The 22,634-nt window shown below is 30.7% G+C and overlaps 1 protein-coding gene across 6 annotated transcripts in view; it reads left to right on the plus strand.

Annotated features, from left to right (window-relative positions):
• The window catches only part of LOC136988851 (intermembrane lipid transfer protein VPS13A-like), a 368,680-nt gene that overhangs the window by 150,938 nt on the left and 195,108 nt on the right, over nucleotides 1–22,634 (plus strand). For all 6 annotated transcript variants that reach the window (XM_067286838.1, XM_067286837.1, XM_067286842.1 and 3 more), the window contains 6 exons: nucleotides 235–273; nucleotides 602–739; nucleotides 3,419–3,496; nucleotides 3,584–3,801; nucleotides 5,582–5,729; nucleotides 16,499–16,589. In XM_067286838.1, the coding sequence (XP_067142939.1) occupies nucleotides 235–273; nucleotides 602–739; nucleotides 3,419–3,496; nucleotides 3,584–3,801; nucleotides 5,582–5,729; nucleotides 16,499–16,589 (712 nt within the window). The remainder of the gene's footprint in view (nucleotides 1–234; nucleotides 274–601; nucleotides 740–3,418; nucleotides 3,497–3,583; nucleotides 3,802–5,581; nucleotides 5,730–16,498; nucleotides 16,590–22,634) is intronic.

A 22,634-nucleotide genomic window follows, 5' to 3' on the forward strand; every position in this document is an offset into this window, starting at 1 on the left:
TAAAAAAATCCTTTAAAAAGTTAGTTTTTTCTAATATTTAATACAAATAAATCCTATTTTAATAACAGTATTTTGTATAATTAATTGCAATGCCCAAAAAGTAAACTATAGTTGAATTTAATTCCATATAAATAATAACAGTGATTTTTGTAGATAAAGTTTGAGTATTAAATTTTTATTATACGATTTACATTATATTCCTCATTTTAATATAATTTTTATTTTATTAAATAGATACTTTCAATAGAAGATGATAAAGTATTTGATTTCAAGGTAAGACTGGTTTTATGATATATAATACACCAAACTCCTAATCATTTACATAATTCTTCTGAAATATAAAATTTTTAATATTATATAATTTGCTTAATTAATATTCAGAATATAATATTTGAAGTAAATTTTTTCTTTTGTATCAATTGGCAATTCGTAATTAGTATGCTAAAGTATTATTGGTAAATAACAAAGGCTAAAATTGTGTTAAGTAATTCATGATCACATAAATGAATATTTATTATAATTCTAGATATTTTAGATATAAAAATTACATATTTATAATGTATGTTTGCTTTTAGTAATAAATAAATTTTATCATTTTTAGTATGTTAAACATAGTCCACATCATAATGAAGTTGGAAATGATGAAACTGTTTCTCCATTAGTGGCTAATGGTACTCTGCGCATTCGAATAGGAAGAATTCAAGTTGTATTTTTATACAGATTTCTTGCTGAAGTGCAGGTATAGTATACTACAGATTTTTTTTATTTTTAAGTAGTGTGTATATTATTCAACTATTACAATTATTTTAATATTAACTGTGTATATTGAATACTAAAATCTGATTTTTTCCCAAATAACTATAATTATGATAATTGATATAAAATCCAAGAATCATGCATATTATATAATTAATTAGTAAGTTTTTACTGTAATTAATTTTAAAATATATATTTAGCTATTGATTCAATGTAAAAACATGTAGTTATTTATAAATTACTGCCTAATCATTAGATAATTTATAAATTTTTGTGAATAAATAAATAAATTCAAAAGTACATAATGAATTTGACCATACATTAATATAATGAATGGTCAAATTTTAAATCTAATTTCTTTAAACAAATTATTATTAATATAGTATAGAAGATATTTTCTTAATGTTTTCTACTGATTTTATTAAATTAATAAAATAATAATAATCATTATTATTATTATTTTTCAATTGAATAAACTATCATCTCTTATAACAGTTTATTCAGTTGAAACAATTAGAACATCATTGGAAATAGTTGTTTTAATGAAAGACAAATATTTTCTTAATAATTTTATAGGAAATGTATGATTATATATTGCATAATTTATTTGTATTATTAGATGAAGAGGTATGACAATAATCTGAATTATAAACTAAATGTTTTTCAAATCAAAAAAGACAATAATGAATTTTTGTAAATGTTCAAATGTTATTTTATAATATATTTAACAGCACGTAATTTTGTCTACTTTCTGTTGTTTCTTTAATCTTAAAAATATTATTTATTTAATAGCTAGAACATTTTTATGTTTAGTGTACATTATTAACACTAAATATTATTTAATTATAGAAATTAGTTTCAGTTTATATTACAAGAAACAATTTTAAGCATTTACAATTAAATGTTTTATGAATTATAAATCTCTTGATCTTTCAATTCATTATTGTAGCTAAATAGAAAATAAATTGCTTTAAACTTTTAAGAAACCTGAATTAAAAACTCTTTAATTGTGATGAATATTTCCAGAACTTAAATATTTCATCTTTAGATCCATAATGACAAAATTTTAAATGAAACATATTATAGAACAGTTCTTAAGCAAACTGAACATCACATGTAATTGGAAACATTTTGAATTACTGCAACTCCTGCAAGTAACTTGTGGGTTATCTGTGTTTTAAGAACAATTTAAAAGTTCATCATCATATGTTATCTGTCAGTTTTAAATTGTGATTACAAACTTGCTCAACAACTTTTCCTTTGTTTAAACTTACTAAGAATATTATTAAAAATTGTGAAAAATCCTTTTATATGCTACATATATTTGTGCCATTGAAAGTTTTTGAAAAACTACCAAACATATGCCACATCTTTAGTTTTCTTTGTTTAATGTTATCAATCTATGACACCTGACTCAATTATAGTGTACATAAGCTATAAGTTCTTGTTCTTTTTAACACTTTAAAGTGACTTTTGATGATTAAGATAATTATATACATTTAAAAAGTCCTTCCTTTTCTGACCAAATAATGTTTTATTTTGTTTACACACAACATTACTTCCTGCAGTTTTTCTAGCAAAGTCAAAACTAAAGCTGATGGAGCAAAATAAATCAAAATAACTGCATAGTGTAATTCTTCATTTTATATTAATTAAAGTAACATCTGTATATGATATAAAATACTTAATATCTTCAAATTTAGTGAATCCTTAACTGACATATATTATCACCTGCTAAAAACAGAATAGCATTTTCTGAAAGTCACAGTTTATTAATATAAAAGTGAAATGCTTTTGGTCTCAGACTGGCCAAATATATATGTTTTAAAAAATGAACTTTCTTTATGATCTTATAACAAATTGAACAACAACATTTTAATAAACAGACAAAAATATTTTTTAAAATGTTACAGTACTAGACCAATTATCTGGCAAACTTGGGACCAGAAGTGGTCTGAATTTCTGAGTTTTCTGATTTTTTAGACAAAGGTGAAATACATACTTATAATATGCCAGATCACACTTGAACTGGCATTGTGTGATGAATACACAACAGGAAAAAATGTGGCTGTACAGCAAACTACAGCCATACTACAGTCTGCCAAACTCAAAATTAGTCAGTTCCAAAAAATAGCCAGTTTTCTGGTAATTCCAGATTTGTGAAAGCCAGATATTTGGTCTGGTACTGTATTACATCATCATTATTAAGTTGTTATTTTTTATATTTTCAATATTTAATGCAACTTAGATGACTCTGTCTCAAATATATTATTTTTACATTTTACTTATTTTATAAATACATTTATAATGAAGTGCTAATGGAAGTAAAATGAAAGAAATGGAAAAAAATTGAATGTCAGACTATGCCTTTTAAATAGCCTACTGATTAAATTACATGTTTTCAATGGCAACTTTGGAAGTAAAGGAGGTATAGTGGTGCAGGTTATGCAATCTTTTTATTTTCATTTTAGCATTTTATGTTACTATATGCCAATGCAGGTTACACACTACTTTTGATAGGTTATACACTGCAGGAAACTACTCTAATTTAAAATGTTTTTAGTGGCATGGAGCCATTAAAGTCAGAAATGAATTTATTACTATATTTTAATCATTGTAATTTGAAAATATTTAAATATACATTTAAATGTTTCTTTTGCAGAGATTTTTTGAACCATTTATTCAACCAGAATTTACATTAATGGCTAAAAAGTCTGCAGAAAATGCATTACAGGAACAAGTAATAATTTAAATAAAATGTTTTAAAATTCTGTATTTAAAGTTTTGTACAAAAATTAAAATTTAATGGACATAATTATTTTAATAGGTACTAGAATATAAAAAGAGTGGTTTAAGATTGCAGTTATCAATTGATATCCATGCCCCAACTGTTTTGCTTCCTCAAAAGTCAAGTTCACCTAATTTACTTCTTTTGAATTTGGGAGATTTGAGTATAGAAAACTTTTTTAAAGAAGTTCAGATAGCTAACAATCAATATTTTATTGATAATATTCTTTTTAGATTAAACTCTTTACAAATGTCAAGGTAAGTTGCTATTTTGATTATTATTAATTATGTCATATATAATTATGTTATAATAGAAGCTCTATATTTGTGTAATACATTCTTTCTTTATTAATTTCACATATTTATAGTTCAATATTTATAGTAATTTTTCATATTATGAAGCTAAAATTTGCTTATTTGCAAAAGGATTAACAATAATAATGAAACAATAAATAAAGAGATAATTGGACAATTTTTAATACTTTCATCATAAATGTATTTTACTACAATTTACAGAATTTACAATTTATTGTTAGGCAGAAGACCACTCTAATGGATACTACCTTTTAGTTTCTTGAGTTATTATAGCTCTTGTACTTATGCAGATCGTATATGCTGTTTTATATTAGTATGTAATACTAGATACACACTGTCAGATGGTGTTAAAATCCTTTTTATAATCCAAGTACTTTCAATGATTCAAAATTGTTGTCATCAAATTGTCTTGGATTTGGAACAGAACATCACTATGTGCAGTATAACATTCTCAACATTCAAACATTTAAAATTCACAATGGAATTTGAGGCTTGTAAGTACAAGACAGAACAAAAATTTGAAACAAAAGGTGCAACAGAACTCTCAAGATATTTTTATGGCATGAGTCTGTAGTGCATTATAACATGGGATAACTAGGGTTGTGTGGTGTTGTGGTTGAAAAATTTAAAATGTGATCCACAAATTAGAAAGTTTGAATGTGGGTGTATTTTATGGGTACTAGATAGAAGTGAGAAGACTTACCAAATAAATAATGCCCTACAATTAGTACAACAGCTGAGGAGGGTGGTTTGGGTCCACAAAGGGTTGAAATTGGATTCTATGACTCTGGTCAGCTCTGTGGAGCATCTACATTTTGTGATATCCTGTTGGTAGATATCACAGGATTTCTATCATTACACTTTTTACCTAGAGCAAGGTGAATAAATTATTATATGACTACTTATACTTAGGGATTGGCTTTTTTATGGCTCTAATGTTTAATGAATTTTTAAGATTCCATCGATCTTAAATTTGCAGGAATGCACAATTCCTGCATAAATCACAATAGTTTATTGTGTGTATTAAAATTTAATAAAATTCCAGATATGTAAGTCATGATTTTATTAAATTTTAGAAGAGTATGTTTTAATATGCTGATTATTGATTTTTAACTTAAAAGTAATAAAGTAAAAATTTAATTTAATTTCAAATTCACTATTTTGTTAATTGCTTTCTGTACTGTCTCCATTTATTTTATTACATTACAATAATTTTTTTTGTGCTTTTTACTTTATATTAGTTTTATTATGTTTTAAATTGATTTATACTTTTTTATGTTTGATTATTTCTTTGATTATTTCTGGATATGTTTATGGATATGTTTAATTATTTTTTCTACTTTCATATGATTGAGAAAAGACCATTATCAGTCAATTTTGACAATGGTAGACAATTTATAAAAAACTTGTCTTAGGAAATTAATTGATATTTGTGTAATATACTGAACTATAAATATAATTAATTTTTTAATGAGGTAGAGAGTTGCAAATTATCATAGTTACACTGCAGTTAGTTCAAGTAACAATGACAAAGAAAATTTAACAGTTCCTTGTCTAAACAAACAACTTAACACCTAAATGCAAATTCCAGCATATAATGAACAAATAAACTTTAATGTTCAAATGTTTTCAGCTGTCCTTGTCTAAAGCAGAATTAAATAATAAATCACTATTTTATTCAATTTTATATTGTATAATAGTTTAATTACAATTTAAATTTCAGAGCTATTATTCTTTTGGATGGAAATATGGAAAACCAAGAGGCAATTTTAGAACCAATGAAATTACGTTTGGATATAAAAAGATCTTTACCTCCTTATCATAGGGATATATTATTTTATGACATAAGAGGTAGTATGGACGTTATAAAAGTAAGTATTATATATAAATTTTTGAAGTTGTAATAATAACATATATTTTACAAATGAAAATTTTCATTCATTTGATAATTTTATTGATTGAAGCAAAAATCAAATGCATCTTTCTTTTGAAAAAATTTGTTGAAGATACTGCCACAAAAATTTTATTTTTTCTATACAGTAGAATCACATTTTAATGGATCAGGCTGCTGAAAATCATTCGTTATTCTGAGAACCTGTTATATCGCAAATAATGGATTTCCTGCATACCCAGAAAAATATCCATTATTCAAAAAAATTTCCATGTTTTAACCCTCTACTTATAAGAAATACTGTAATTGAAATTATTCAGTGAGAATCTCTATTCTTTGTTCTATAGGAAGATGTATGTTACAAGAGCATATATTATGCCATATGTGTGTACAACAAATCTGATGGAAACTGTACAGTATACTGTAAGCACAAAAAGTGGCAAATTATGTATGCTCATTAGTACTTCACTTGATTTCATGATTTGTTAAAAACTCACCCATCTTGGTTTGTTTTGATGCCTCTTTTCTGCCTATTGAATAGTACCAGATTAAGCCTCTAGCAGGCCCTAGACAGAATTTAAATTGAGCCCCATTTAAATAAGTTGCTTGTTAAATAATGTCACTTAAAACTTTTATTAATAGTAGAGAATACAAACACTAATATAATAATAATTGTATAATAAAAGAGTTTCTGATATAATGAATAATACATAAAAATATATATGATTATGGTTATTAATCAGCCTTTAAAAAATTTAAATTTTTATTTTTTGGATTTTCATTTCAGAAAATTGATCAATAATATCTTTGCAATCTAGCTATTTGAGAATATCTTTTTCTATTGCAAGCATTGCTAAAGTCATAAGAAATTCAACAGGACAGGAAAATCTAAATTGATTTTTAACTTCTTTTAAAACAGAGAAAGATCTCTTTCCTGCTGAATTACTTACAGGCATAATTAAGTAAATTCTTAACAATATTTCAGTATTAGGAAAATAAGATGCAATGTTGTTATTTTTTATGAACTGGTACATAACATCCAGGCTTCACAAATTTTGTTTTTCATCAATAAAATAAATTGTCAGCTGATAGTCTAGTTCGTCAACATCAATGTCATTGAAGTAAACTTTTTTATTTGACTTGTATAATCCAATACATTCTTTAAATCTTCAAATTTTTTAAAAAATACTTGAAATATTTTAAATTTATTATTATTTATTTTTATTTCAGTACAGAAAAAAATAAAATTTCTGTACTGAAGCTGGGCTCCTTTGAATTACAGGCTCTAGACATTTGTCTTATTTGTCTATTGGTTAATCTAGACACTACTTGATATTAGCAATGTCATGTACAGCCTGTTTGTTTATGCTGAAACTCATCAAGAAAATCTTTGTGACTTGGAAAGACTTAATGGTCTTGTTAAATTTCAGCACTTGAACCTAGCATCAGAATATTTACTAGGTTACTCCTCTTCAATCATATCAAGCTGCTGACATTCTTCTTATAATTCTTCAATTATACAGTATATTTCCCAGATAACAGGTTCATCATCAAACTCTACAAATTCCTGGAAACATTCAAATATTAACTAAATGCTGAAAAAAACATGAAGTTTACAATAGATGGAGTAGAAAAAATTTATTATTCTGAGTTATGGATCTGCTAAAAGGAGGTAAAATTACATTAATTTGGCAGGATTTAGGAAAAAATTATTCTGAGAAATTCATTGTTTCATGATTTGTTAAAACAAGATTCTACTGTACATTAATGTAGTGTAGATGTTTTAAAATACAGGTATTAAGTTATTATTTATCATCATATAAGCAAAATACAAATATTAATAAGTGATAATTTACTATAACTTCAAAAAACGAACCTGTTACCAGTGTAAATCTTCTTATGAGCGTCTGGCTAACGTTTTCGAACCTAAAACAGTTCTTCTTCAGGCGAAGATGGAATAATTTAAAAGATAGAATAGAACGTTTCAAATCGAACTGCTTCGTCCAATTCCGTCATGGCTGACATGCGCTGTAGTGTCCGGGTGTTGGTTATCGTTTATGCGTGTCTAACAGGATTTGCCAGGCCGATGAAATGTCGATCTCTTCTTTTTGGTTGATGCAGATAGTATTACAGCTCGTTTTATATATAGCGACCACTTCTAACCATTTTATATGTTCCGGGTGGGGCGTCGTTACGATGATTTTAGCCTTATCCAGTTCCGCGTTGATATCTTGATCAGACGCGTATATACTTAGCGCCGTGTTGAGTTTCCAGTGTTGTAGGTCGGCTTGGTGTTCTTTTAATCTGGTCTTTAACGAGCGCTTAGTGGAACCGATGTAAACAAGCTCCCTTTGCCATCTGTTGTCCCTTAGGGGGATAGAGTACACTCCGTACATTCTGTTGGGATCCGGAGGGTCTTTGCAATTTTTTAGGATTTCGGCTATTGTGGGGCCTCTTCGATATGCTATCTGCATCTGCTGTTTTTTGGCTATTTCTCCATATACTTTACAAACGTATGGGTTGTATGTGATAGGAAGCCTTGTTAAATCTTTTTTGTTAGCGCTACCGTTTGCTTGTCCAGCGGATGTGCTTCCTTGGTGATGTTGCCTGGTTATACGCCGTATTAGGGAAGGGTACCCGTGGTCCGTTGCAACCTTTTTAAGATATGCCAGTTCTTTGTCTAGCGCTTTCTTAGTGGAGGAGTACGAGGTTGCCCTTCTTACTAAGGTTTTGAAAGCGGCCGCTTTATACGAGAACCACTATTTTAAATCACTATACCCATCGGTGAAGCTCCCGGCAGTTTTTTGCTCCCTCAGAGATTTCCTAATGACATACGTTCAGGATCAAGCATTCCACCAACATATATTGGAAATGGCCCATCTGGTCTGTTACAATTCGATCTTCGTTTTCGAAAGTACGATTTATAAACAGACAAAAGGCGTCCCCATGGGTAGCTCTGGTATCAGGCGACCTATGTGAGATGGTGGTAAGGCGGATGGAAAGTGGAGTCATCCCGCGATATCTTCCGGATATTTTACTCTATAAGAGATACGTTGACGACGTACTCATTTTATGGAAAACGGAGCTTGATATAGCGGCCTTTGTACAAACTGTCAGCAACAACCCGTATGGCTTGGTCATAGAAGTAGAGCAGATAAGCAGCACGGAGGCCCATTTTCTAGACATCGCCATCAGGATAGAAGCGTCTACGATCCAAACGTCCGTCTACAGAAAACCGACGGCAACACCAATATACATACCTAAGGGTTCCTGCGACCCGTTCTCGTATAAAGCGGCCGCTTTCAAAACCTTAGTAAGAAGGGCAACCTCGTACTCCTCCACTAAGAAAGCACTAGACAAAGAACTGGCATATCTTAAAAAGGTCGCAACGGACCACGGGTACCCTTCCCTAATACGGCGTATAACCAGGCAACATCACCAAGGAAGCACATCCGCTGGACAAGCAAACGGTAGCGCTAACAAAAAAGATTTAACAAGGCTTCCTATCACATACAACCCATACGTTTGTAAAGTATATGGAGAAATAGCCAAAAAACAGCAGATGCAGATAGCATATCGAAGAGGCCCCACAATAGCCGAAATCCTAAAAAATTGCAAAGACCCTCCGGATCCCAACAGAATGTACGGAGTGTACTCTATCCCCCTAAGGGACAACAGATGGCAAAGGGAGCTCGTTTACATCGGTTCCACTAAGCGCTCGTTAAAGACCAGATTAAAAGAACACCAAGCCCGACCTACAACACTGGAAACTCAACACGGCGCTAAGTATATACGCGTCTGATCAAGATATCAACGCGGAACTGGATAAGGCTAAAATCATCGTAACGACGCCCCACCCGGAACATATAAAATGGTTAGAAGTGGTCGCTATATATAAAACGAGCTGTAATACTATCTGCATCAACCAAAAAGAAGAGATCGACATTTCATCGGCCTGGCAAATCCTGTTAGACACGCATAAACGATAACCAACACCCGGACACTACAGCGCATGTCAGCCATGACGGAATTGGACGAAGCGGTTCGATTTGAAACGTTCTATTCTATCTTTTAAATTATTCCATCTTCGCCTGAAGAAGAACTGTTTTAGGTTCGAAAACGTTAGCCAGACGCTCATAAGAAGATTTACACCGGTAACAGGTTCGTTTTTTGAAGTTATAGTTATAATACCCGGTGTCGGTAAGGAGCAGAGAAGTGATAATTTAGTTAAACAATGAGCAGTTATTTATTGTGACATCATCACAATGCCAGGCTGCAATTTTTAATTTATTTAATTTAAAATATATGCTCTCTACCTTAAATTAGTAGTGGCTTACTCCTGTAAATCATACTTTCCTTTAACGATAGTCATACCAGTCATCTATTAACTACTTTCAGAGGAAAATTTTTGAATTGAAATAACATGATTTCCAGTTTTCATTGGAAGTTCATATACAGTTAAACTGGGCCTCCTGCTCCTAATTTTTCCATATTTGGTCTCAGCTTTTATCTATCTAACTCCATTCTCGAGAGTAAAGAAGGACAGATGGACAACAGTGAGAATTTATAGATCTACAAATTTTTCAAATTGCAGCTCAATAATAATATAGAGTTCCGTAAAGCTGTTATTGAAAACATATCCAACTATGTAATATATCAGATATGTTTTCAATTATCTGTTATTAAAATGACAGCATTCAAATAAAAACTACTTGAGCATTAAGAAATTGAATTATGAACAATTTTTTTTAGATTAAGAGAATTACAAAAAGTAATGAAAGATAATATGTCAAAATGATAATTTTAATTTATAATAATATTAATGATAATTTAAAATGATAATTTTAAAATATTACCCTTCATTACTTTTTGTAATTCTCTAGCAAAACATGTGGTACAGTTCAATAATTCAAAGTGGGTGGAACCAAGACTACCTCAAATTACAAAATTTTGGAATATACAGAATAACAGAAAAATCAGAAGAGAGAAAAGAAAAACAATGTGTTAAATTTTTTTCCTGTCATTACCTGTGCGTGTAGCAATGATTTGTATTATGTAACCTTTGTATTATTTTTCTTATATAAATAAACGGCCATGATGTGGCGCCTCTAGGGAGCCCGCCACTGTTCGGTTTGGTATAACTTTGCAACGGACCAACGTAGTCGTGTACGATTTTTTAAACTTATTTGTAAGGTATCCTGCTCACTATCTGCGAACACATAACTTGCAACAGTGATAAATTTAACAGGTTATGGGCCCAGACACAGGTATTTACTGAGTGAATAGTGAGACAGAGTTTTATTTTACGTAACGGGTTTATTTAGCGTACGTGTACAAGAACAAAGACAAGATGGCCGACAGTGTGAAAACGGTTATCACGAAGTTGAACAGGAGTAATTATCCGGCTTGGAGGTTTAAAATGGAGCTGCTACTTATTGACAGTGACTTATGGGATGTTGTATGCAATCCACCACCTGAGCCACAGACGAATGAATGGAAACTAAAAGATGGAAAAGCAAGAAGTAAAATCGGACTCATGGTAGAAGATTCGCAATTACAGCTCATCAAAAAGGCAAAAACTTCAAAGGAAATGTGGGAATCGTTAGAAAAACATCATCGAAGATCAACACTTACACAAAAAGTAAGTCTGTATAAGAAATTATTTCACTTAAAGTATGAAGAGGGGCAGGATATGGAAAGACATTTAAATAGTATAGAGGATTTAGTAGATGAGTTAACCGCTTCGGGAGAACAAATGAGTGACAGACTCATGGGAATTCTTATGTTGGGAAGTTTGCCTGATAGTTATAATACATTAACGACTGCCCTTGAGGCAAGAGCAGATACGGACCTCACTCTTGGATTCGTAAAGATTAAGATCATGGAAGAGTATGAGAAGCAATCAAGAGGATCGATTGGACATACCATGAATACGGATGAAGCCACGGCTTTGAAAACAATGGTCCGTAAACAGAAAACCGGATGTTACTATTGTGGGGGTCCCCATTTGAAAAGAGATTGTCCTGAATTGGGCAGAGGAAAGAAAAAGAAAGAATACAAAGTAAAATTAACTGAAGTCCAGGAAGAGTATGATCCGTTGGACAATGATGAAACATACGAATGCCACTCTGCATGTGTGAGCGCACAAAATATGCCATTAAGTATGAAACAATGCCTTGCTGTGAAGACTACAAGGGATTGGTATGTTGATTCAGCAGCAACAGCTGACATGACAAACAACAGGAACTTCTTCAGAAAGTTGAACAACAACAACCGTGAAATTGTTCGTGTGGCTGATGGAAGAGAAGTGCCTGCAAGCGGAGTTGGACATGGTGAACTAATTTGTAATGAAGATAGTTCAAATGGCAAGTTAAAATTAGATAATGTGTTATATGTACCACAATTAAATGGGAATTTATTGTCGGTCTTAAAAATGATGCAAAGAGGTTATGATGTGTATTTCGACAGCAAAACAATGCAGTGCTACATAAAATGAGATGGCAAGACACATGCAAAGGCTGAGCTTCAGGGATCACTATTTGTGTTGAGCCAACACAATGCTTTACAAGTATTATCCATGTCCAAGAAACAGTGCGTACATCTATGGCACTTGAGGTGTGGCCACCGTGATCCAGCTGTAATGCGTTATATGGCTGCCGAAAGTGTCGAGGGTATGAAAATTAATGAGTGCGGGTGCACTGTGGGATGCGAAAGTTGCATGAAAAATAAAACGCCGCGGAAACCATTTCCAAAAGAATCGATGAATAGAAGTAGTACAAAGCTTGAGCTCTTGCACAGTGACTTGTGTGGACCCATGCAAGTGAGAACCCCTGGTGGAAATAGATATTACATAACGATTATAGATGATTATACTGGTTATACCAAAGTTTATCTGTTGAAGCACAAGACCGAGGCTAATGTAAAAATAAAGGAATATGTAAATTATGTTGAAACACAAATGGGATGCAAGGTGAAAAAGTTCCGATCTGATAGAGGAACTGAGTACATGAATGAAGACCTGCGTAAATTTTTCAAAGAACATGGTATTAAAATTCAGACCACAGCACCAGATTGCCCTCAACAGAATGGCAAGGCAGAACGGAAAAATCGCTCTCTTTGTGAGATGGTAAGAACAATGCTGCATGATGCAGAATTAGGAAAATGCTACTGGGGTGAGGCATTAATGACGGCAAATCATATCCAGAACAGATTACCATCAAAAAAGGATCCAATCACACCATATGAGAAATGGCAAGGTAAGAAGCCAAATATTGAGTACTTCCGCCGTTTTGGATGTATTGCTTACACAAGAGTTCCTTTTGGAGTAAGAAAGAAACTGGATGTAAAGGCAACTGAAACAAGATTTGTGGGATATGAAAGTGGCAGCAAAGCTTATCGATTGCTGGATATCGTAACCAAGAAAATTAAGATAAGTCGTGACGTTGTCTTCATAGAAGGAGATCCACATGACAACATGGGCTCGACCAACAATTCATCCCTCCCACATTACCACAGTGAAGATGACAGCAAAAGCGAAGTGGAAGTTAACCTAAATGAAAAAGCCATCTTTAACAAGCAATCTGAGGACAATCTGCCACTCCGTCGCTCTACGAGAAACAACAAAGGTCGTCACCCAGACAGATTGATTGAAGCAATGCCAAGTACGGTTGTTTCTGAACCGAAAACCTACGATGAAGCCGTCAACGGAAAAGATGCGAATGAGTGGATAAAGGCAATGGATGCGGAAATTTGTGCACTCGAGAAAAATGGAACATGGTTGTTGGCCAATCCACCACCAGAAGCAAATGTTGTTGGAAGCAAATGGATATATAAAATTAAACGTGATCCACATGGTAAACCGACAAGATACAAAGCCCGTCTGGTGGCACAAGGCTTCAGTCAAAAATACGGGGAAGATTATGACCAGGTATTTGCTCCAGTGGCAAAGCCAACAACCCTTAGGATCTTGCTCACTTTAGCAGCTAAACGTAAAATGCATGTGAATCACTATGACATTGAGACAGCTTTCTTGAATGGCGACCTACACCATACAGTATACATGCAGCAACCTAAAGGCTATGACACAGAGGAACCGAGCAAAGTTTGCAAGCTTGTGAAAAACCTTTATGGATTGAAACAGGGAGCTACTGAGTGGAACAGAAAATTGCATGAAGTACTGACTGAATGCGGTTTTGCGCAGAGCATAAATGACCCCTGTCTGTACACCGGAAAAAGATGCTATGCAACAATGTACATCATTGTACATGTTGATGATGTAATTGCAGCATCAACCTCCAAAGAAGCGTTAGATTGGCTTGAAGTGGAAACTAACAAATATTTCCACATGAAAAACCTCGGAAATATCGATCATTACCTCGGAATCAAATTTGATCGAGATGGTGATGGAATATTCCATCTAAATCAAAAACATTTTATAACTGACAAACTAGTAGAATTTGGACTCCAAGATGCAAAAACCAGCAAGATTCCCCTTGATCCTGGATATTTCAAAATTAAAGAGAGGGGACCAAGGATGGAAAGTAACAAACTGTACCTCAAGGGTATAGGTAGTTTACTGTACCTTGCAACTAACACACGCCCAGATATATTGGCAGCAGTTTCCATCCTCGCCCAGTGTACTAAGGAACCAAGAGCAGCTGACTGGAATGAGGTGAAGAGGGTGTTTCGATATCTGAAGGGAACAGCTGATTGGAAACTGAAATTGGGTGAGAAGAGCAACACTAGAACCACACTAGAATGTTTCGTCGACTCAGACTGGGCAGGTGATAACACAGATCGAAAGTCGCATACAGGGTATGTCTTTAAATATCAAGACAGTCCTGTATTCTGGTACAGTAAAAAGCAAAGTAATGTGACACTGTCCTCGACTGAAGCTGAGTATGTTGCACTTTGTGAAGCCGCTCAGGAGGCTACTTGGCTGAAGCGAGTGTTTTTGGACCTTGGGGAAGCCGTCGATAAGAAAGTAACTATGTACGAGGATAACCAAAGTTGTATGAAAGTGGCAGAGAATGATCGTGTGAGTCAACGTACGAAGCATATTGATGTCAAATATCATTTTGTAAGAAATGAAGTGAAGAATGGGAATGTATGTATTATGTACTGCCCTACCAAGGAAATGGTAGCAGACATTTTAACAAAACCAGTGTGTACTGGAAAACACGTTAAATGTGCTAGACAACTTGGACTCGATGACTGTAAGCAAAATGGGACAAATCATTGAGGGGGAGTGTTAAATTTCTTTCCTGTCATTACCTGTGCGTGTAGCAATGATTTGTATTATGTAACCTTTGTATTATTTTTTCTTATATAAATAAACGGCCATGATGTGGCGCCTCTAGGGAGCCCGCCACTGTTTGGTTTGGTATAACTTTGCAACGGACCAACGTAGTCGTGTACGATTTTTTAAACTTATTTGTAAGGTATCCTGCTCACTATCTGCGAACACATAACTTGCAACTGTGATAAATTTAACACAATGCATATGTAAATTCAAAAATTGCAATGAATTGGATGTACTTTAATGACTAAAAAAGTTGTCAAAAGTCTCTAAAGCTACCTATAAATGGGAAAGTGAGTTTTTTTTACGTGATTGGACTGAGGTCAAAGCAAGTTTTTATATTTTTTATTTTTATGTACAAACTAAACATATTCATTGTGACACAGAACAAGTATGGAATAGCTTTATCATAGTGATATTGCATTGTAGCAGTATCAGAGGCAAAAGCAGCAATTGAAATAAAATGGCTATAGATTGTGTAAGCATAAAATGAAAAAAGTCATTTCAAGCTGAGCTAACTGATTCTGGACTCCAGCTGAGAGCTGGATTGATCATAAAAATTTTGAGCTCAGCTTATATGGTAGAAATCTAATAATAATTGATACTAAAGAGTTTTAAATTGTTTTGAAGACAATATATGTGATTAGGTCTAACCATATGCAATACAAGAACTACAGTTAACATGATTAACAAAATATCAAGGTGAAATATGTTTAAAAATAGTAAATTAAATGAAAAATTTTAAATGGTAATCATACATCAAGTTTAGATTTAAATTTATTTCAGTTTCTTCACATGCTAGCAAAGAGTATCTACCATTTTTCTAATTGATATAGGACCATGTGACTAGAGCAAATATCAGTGTAAACTTCTTGATAGCTACCTTTTGACAGAAAATTTTGTTTTCAGCCTTTATTAGGCCAATAAATGTTTCTAGATTAACAAATGGTTTCAGTTTTCTTACCAAACAGATATATCAACTTAAAACTTTAAAAATATTGCCAAGTTTCATTAATTTTGAAGTTATATTTTCTTAAAAAATTAAAATCTTTGTTATAAATATTGTTATATTAAGAAGAAATATGAAGCTTTTAAATTCAATATTTAAACTGATATATTTAGTTTAAATATTGAATTTTTATTATATATAAAATTTTGATTTTGCTATTGTATGAGTAACATCAGGATAAGTTCATTGTAATGCTGATATTAAGCATGATATTTAGCATATATGCTTCAGTATGCTAAATGTGAAGTTGACACAAAGTGAGTTCATTTTTGTAAATTTATGTAGTAAATGAATGCATTATTACATTGATAATATTTTTTGTTAAATTTTTGTGGTTATGGCAAAAATATTTTGAAATTAACAAAATAACTTTATTGTTATTAAACATTAGATTTTAAAATCCATTTAACACTGTTTTTCACTATTTTTATTTATTTTTAAGATGTCAATTGGACAAAGGGATCTCAGTACTCTGATTGCTGTTTATAATGAAAACTTTTCTGAAGGTGATTTACCAGAAACATATAAAATATGTAAGTATAAAAATTTTTTAAATCTTTTAAATTCAAAAATGATTTTAAAAGACACACATACCTTGTCTACTTTATTTTTGATTTTCACATGGTTGCCAAGATTTGTGATTTTCATAATAGATATTCACTTCAAATTCTCATTGAATCTTCAAAGGTTAATGGAAAAACAAAATTTGTCTTTTGTTTTTGTTTTCGAATATATAGACCATTTATTTTGAAAGTGGTGTAAGTCCATTTTCAGAAAAAATTGAGAAATTACATAATTTACATATACTTTAGTGTGAACTTTTTATTTATCAACAATTCACACTTAGTTTTTTTAAAATAACCATATCTTTTGATCAATTGAAAATTCATCAGTAAATAACATTGCATAACCATTGATTATGAAAGTGGTGTAAGTCCATATTCTGTAGTCTAATTAAGCACTTACAAGAGAGGAGTAAAACTATGAATTTTACCATCAAAAGCACAATGTGATGGAATGGAAATAGATAAAATGAAAAAAAATTTAGTCACCTCTGCACCCAGTTATGATATTGCATGTATGAATATGTCAGGACAAGTTGTATAATTGGAAATCAGCAAAGTATTCTTTAAAAACACATTCTTATAATCATTATTAATTTGATTATATTTAAGTGTAGACATGAGATTTCAAGTATTAAAGTGTTTCTTGCAATTACTCTATCCATTTTTTATAGAAGAAAAGAATTTCATATTAACATCAGATAGTGATACAGGTAGTAAGTAATAATAACTCAATATTTTAATACAGTTAAAGATATTTTATTTTATTGTAAATATAATAACACAGAAATAAAGCCCATGAATAACCCAAACAAGAGAGTCTTAGGATCAGAGGACGAGGATAATAATAATAAACTTATCATAAAATAGTTTAACAATAAGTAAATAATTTTAATGTTGAGAATAAACAACAATATTTTATTCTTGTTATTATTTATAAACAAACTCAGTCATTTATGTAATCAACTTACATATTTCTAAATTCATAGAAACATTGCCAAATTTAGTATGCTTTATTTATATTTTTAATTCAAATAAAATGCAAATCTTTAAATATCTCAAAAGAATAAAAACTAGATTTGCACCACTTTCAAAATAAATGGTCCTATATATATTTTTTAATAAACATTTTTCATAAATGTTTTATTAAAAAACAAATAAATAAAAATTAAATTTTGGATTTATATCATCATTTTGTTATTTGAAATTACAATAAATTAATTAATTAGTTTTATTTACATAAATTTACATCTTGCAATCACATTAGTTTGAAACTGCATCTGATATACTGATACTGAACTATTGTTGGAAATTCAAGATTTGTGTTTTTAAACGAGTTACGGAATACTGTATAATTTCTTGTAAATGAATTCCTAGTTGCATTTATTTTAAATGCATGTGATCTAAATTAAATATGCTTTATTTGATTAAAAAAAGCTTAAGCTTAAAAGTTTACATTTTGTAAGGAATACAAGGTCTGGCTGGAAAGTTTGTGAACTTTGCAAATAGAAGTTGTTTGCATTTATGTAGAAGCCAGTCAGTTTTATCAAAGTAGTCCCCTCCTGAGTTTATGCACTGAATTCAGCATTTCTACCATGAAAAAAATGCTTCTTGAAATGCTTCATCTGTGATGATGTGCAGCTCCACTAGCGAATTTTCAATGGGGTTCAAAACGGTGACATTTTAAAGCAGATTTTAATGTGGAAAACAAAATGAAGCCTGCTGGAATTTAGTTTGATGAATTTGGAGGTTGGAGAACAAGTGGCATCGAGTTCCTGGCCAAAATCTCTGTTATTTGCAGTGTTGTGTGTCAGGAGCGTTGTCACTATTTTGTTCTCTCCAAGCAGTCTGTCTTTTCTTTCTCACTGCTTTATGAAGACATTTCATCACCTCCAAATAGTACTCCTTATTTACTGTCTTCCCTTCTGGAAGAAATTCCTGTTGAATGTGACACCATCAGAATTGAACAAAACAGTGAGCAAGACCTCCACATTTGACCAAACTTTTCATGCCTTTTTGGGTCACAGTAAAGATTTTCCCATCCACTGTGATTGATGTTTTGTTTCCATGTTGTACCCATAAATCCATGTCTCATCCTCAGTGATGATGTTTTTCATGAGATTTTTGTCAAACCTAGCCTATCCCAGAACTCTTCACTCAATTTGCACTCTCTGAAAGAAAATCACAAAATGCAATCAACACATTTACACAAATGAACATATAACATAACAGCAAATGAAGATAAAACAAACCGTTTTTGGCAGATAGTATAAAAAGTTTGTCATTAGAGATCTGTGCAGGTAGCATTCAGATTTAATTATCAGTTGGTTTGTAATTTAAAAAGTTCATGAACTTTCTGGACAGACCACATACAACCTTTCTTTGTAAGGTAAATTAAATATCTCCTATTGATTATTTCAAAATGGATAAAAATATAAGTATGGAAAATGTTCTAATGATGATAATCTGATGTTTTTTGATTTTATTGTATTACACATATATCAGAAATTCTCATTTTTCTCATATCCTGTGCCTGTGGAAAATGGATAAAGTACTTATCATGCCTATAGTTCTCTCTTGCACAGGTGTCATACCACATGCAGTACACAAATGTCTGGAAACATTAGGCCTTTACAACAATATATACATTTTATTAGAGAAAATAACCATAACAGTTTTTCTATAGCTCTGTCTTTTATTTGGATTCAGCATAATAGTAGGCATCAGTATTAACCAAGTAGATATACTACATGGCTAATACTACCCACCATTATAATATAATATTTTTTCCATTTAAAAATAACTGTATAGTTAGTTTATACAATTATCATATGCAAAATTTTATCTGTCAGTATACTATAATATAACATTATTAGAACTTGTTAGATTTTCTTTATATTCTATGTATATAGTTATTCAAATAGGATATATTATCTTTAATAAAATGTGAATCTAAAACTAGAAAAAAAGACATTTTTAGAATTTTTTTTGCAAATGTATTTTATGTGATATAGCTTACTGAGAGCATAGATTAAGATTCTGATTAAAAATAAGAAATGTAAATCCGGAAATTTATTCATACAATAATCTAGACCTAATTTTTTTAAATCAAGATTTTATTTTAAAAAACTGACAGTCATAAAAAGTTTTGATATAATTCTATAGTATATTAATAAGTACTGTAGGAAATTAATGAAAGTTTGTAAACATGCGATTTATTTTAAATATTTTTATACTATAGATCTTTAAGATTATAGGATCAAAATATACCTAGCATGAGTCTTTCTTATCATGTTACAAGCACATTTAGTAAACAATAAGGTATGATCATATTAATTTTTAATATTAGAATAATGATAGCCAATGGCCAAGTGGTCAAGGTGGCAGTCTACCACTCTGGAGAACCTGGGAATTTGGATGGGTTGAAAAAGCCCAAGGAATTTTTCAGGTGGTGGTTTGTCTGGATATATTGGGCCCTGTTCCTCACCTGGCTGCCTCATAGTGGGCCTGGCAAAACCCATAATGGGCTTTCTAAAAGAGGCCTCTTAGTGCCCACAGGGTGGAAAGAGTTTAAAAATATAAAAATATATATATATATTTAAATGTCTAATATATATCTATTATTTTTTTTAGTTAATTATACTTTTATTTTGTGAATTTTTATATTTAATATATAAAGAAAACAAGTAAAACGGCAAGGTTTTATTTTGGACAAGACTATGTCTCGGAGAGTCACTACTAAGCGGGATCACTTCGACGCTCACAGCAGGTCTTGTTCTTATTCTCCAATCTTTGGTATTGCTGGTTTTGAGCATGATTGTTCAAACTTCACTGGCCACAGCCATGATCACAACCGTGAGTCAATGCATCCATGATGCATTTTTGGTGAAAGTAACCTATCCAATGTTGAAATTTCTCTCTGTTGCATGTCGCTCCGGGTTGAATTTTTGTCAATGCCTAACAAAAATTTCCCGTTTTTGAAAAAATAATCATGGCTATTGTATCATCCAAAATTATTTTTTTATTTTGCACAAACAAAATAAATATATTAATAAATGAAAAACAAAAAAAAAATTATATTTCAGAAGTTAGTTTTAATATGAAAATATCAAATTATAATGACTAGCTCCATCTAGTTTCAAAAACGCACAATGTTTTCATTTCCACGTTCCCAATGAGCAACACATGCGCAAATCTCACACTAGTGCCTGTTTGTAGAAAAAGTGTCGCCATTTTGTATTTTATTTTGACTCAGTCCTTGGTCCTCTGAGTACCTACAAATCTGGTTTTTTTATGCGTGCATTATTTGGGCACCTAATACTCTGTGCCAAATCCCAACTCCTGACATGTACTCCTTCATACCTCTAAGCTGGTAAGCTGTGATGGCACCGCAATTTTATAAACAAGACATAGTCTTGTCAATTAATTTTAGGCTTTCCAAAATAAAGTAGGTATCATATACATGGATTATTTTACTGAAATTCATGTTTTGCAGAATAAAATAAGTATCTTATTAAATATAGTTTTTCATGTAATATTTGTTTTTAAATTTTTATATTTAGAAAATAAAAAGGGTTAACTTGAAAAAAAGATAAACGTTACAATCAAGCTTTGTTGTAGCTCAAGTTTGTAAACTAATATTCTTTAATAAAAAAAATGTCAAATTCCTTATTTTGAAGGTTTCAAATTAATGTTGAAATACTGCTTTATTATTAAATATATTTAATATAAATCATTTTAAATATAATAATGAATTTTTTGAAGCTGAAAATATGAGAATCACTTATATAAAAATTTGGGTAGAAAATAGATTTCATGATAAAAAAAATCAAATTTGAAAAAATGAATTATTTCCATTATATATTCCATAATATTTATAACATTTAAATATGTTATTTTATTTGTAAGGTTAAAAATACATATTACAATAATAAAGTTTAAAAAGACATAACAAATAAATGATAACTAAACAGTATGTGAATTTCATTGATCTGTTATTTTGATATAATCAATGTATTAAAGTTTTTGATATGAAATCAAATTTAGTTATTATTTTACTTATTCAATAAATATTCATATACTCACTAATCACAAATATAATTAAATTTTGTATGAATAACTAATAACTCAAGCATATATATATATATATATATATATATACTGTTTTAGTTTAATTATAAGTTTTATAAATTACTTATTTGAAAACAATACTGCTAACTGAATATGATGATAGATGATGATAAATAATTGGTTATTGATACTTGTCACTTTCGATTTAAGCTAACATCTATGTTTTTTCTGTTTTATTTAATAATGATGTAAATTATTAAGATAGCATTGTTAAATGTATGAGAAATTGAGAGACAGTAAGTGCAGTGTAACTAAAGAAAAATTTTGCTAAAAATTATTATTACAATGAAAACAGTTAAATTGTAGTAATAATGATAAAAATTACAATATCTATTTCATATATTCGAAAAATAATTTAACGTTTCTGTTCTAGCAATTTTTTCAAGATATACACTAATGCATATCTTGAAAATTGTAAGTTTATGTGGATACCTGTGCACTGAGACAGGTATCCACATATACCTACGACTAGATTGAAAATTCTTTGTAGACTTATGTTTTAAAATGCTGTAGCTATTTTCATCTTAATTTGTTGTATATATTTCACAGAAATACATCTGTACAGTGTACTTACATAACAAGAATTTTAAAAAAATATATATTTCTTGAGACTATACATATAGGATGAGTCAATTTCATTCAGTCCCTTCACATGTTGTGGTAATAACAATTCCATGGCAGAGTCGACCTTTTATTGTAGGCTACTCATCTGCCACTCAATGCAAAAAAAGTTAAAATGATCCTCTAGCCGTGGCACAATGATAAAATTAATAAATACATTTTTAAAAATTTCCGGGACAAGAAATATATTTTTTTGTAAAAGTAAATTTGTCCCAGAAATTTTTAAAAAAGAATTTTAAAGCCACTTAAACTAGATTGCTAAAA

Source organism: Centruroides vittatus, unplaced genomic scaffold (assembly GCF_030686945.1).
Source record: "Centruroides vittatus isolate TY-2023 unplaced genomic scaffold, ASM3068694v2 scaffold_386, whole genome shotgun sequence".
NCBI lineage: Eukaryota > Metazoa > Arthropoda > Arachnida > Scorpiones > Buthidae > Centruroides > Centruroides vittatus.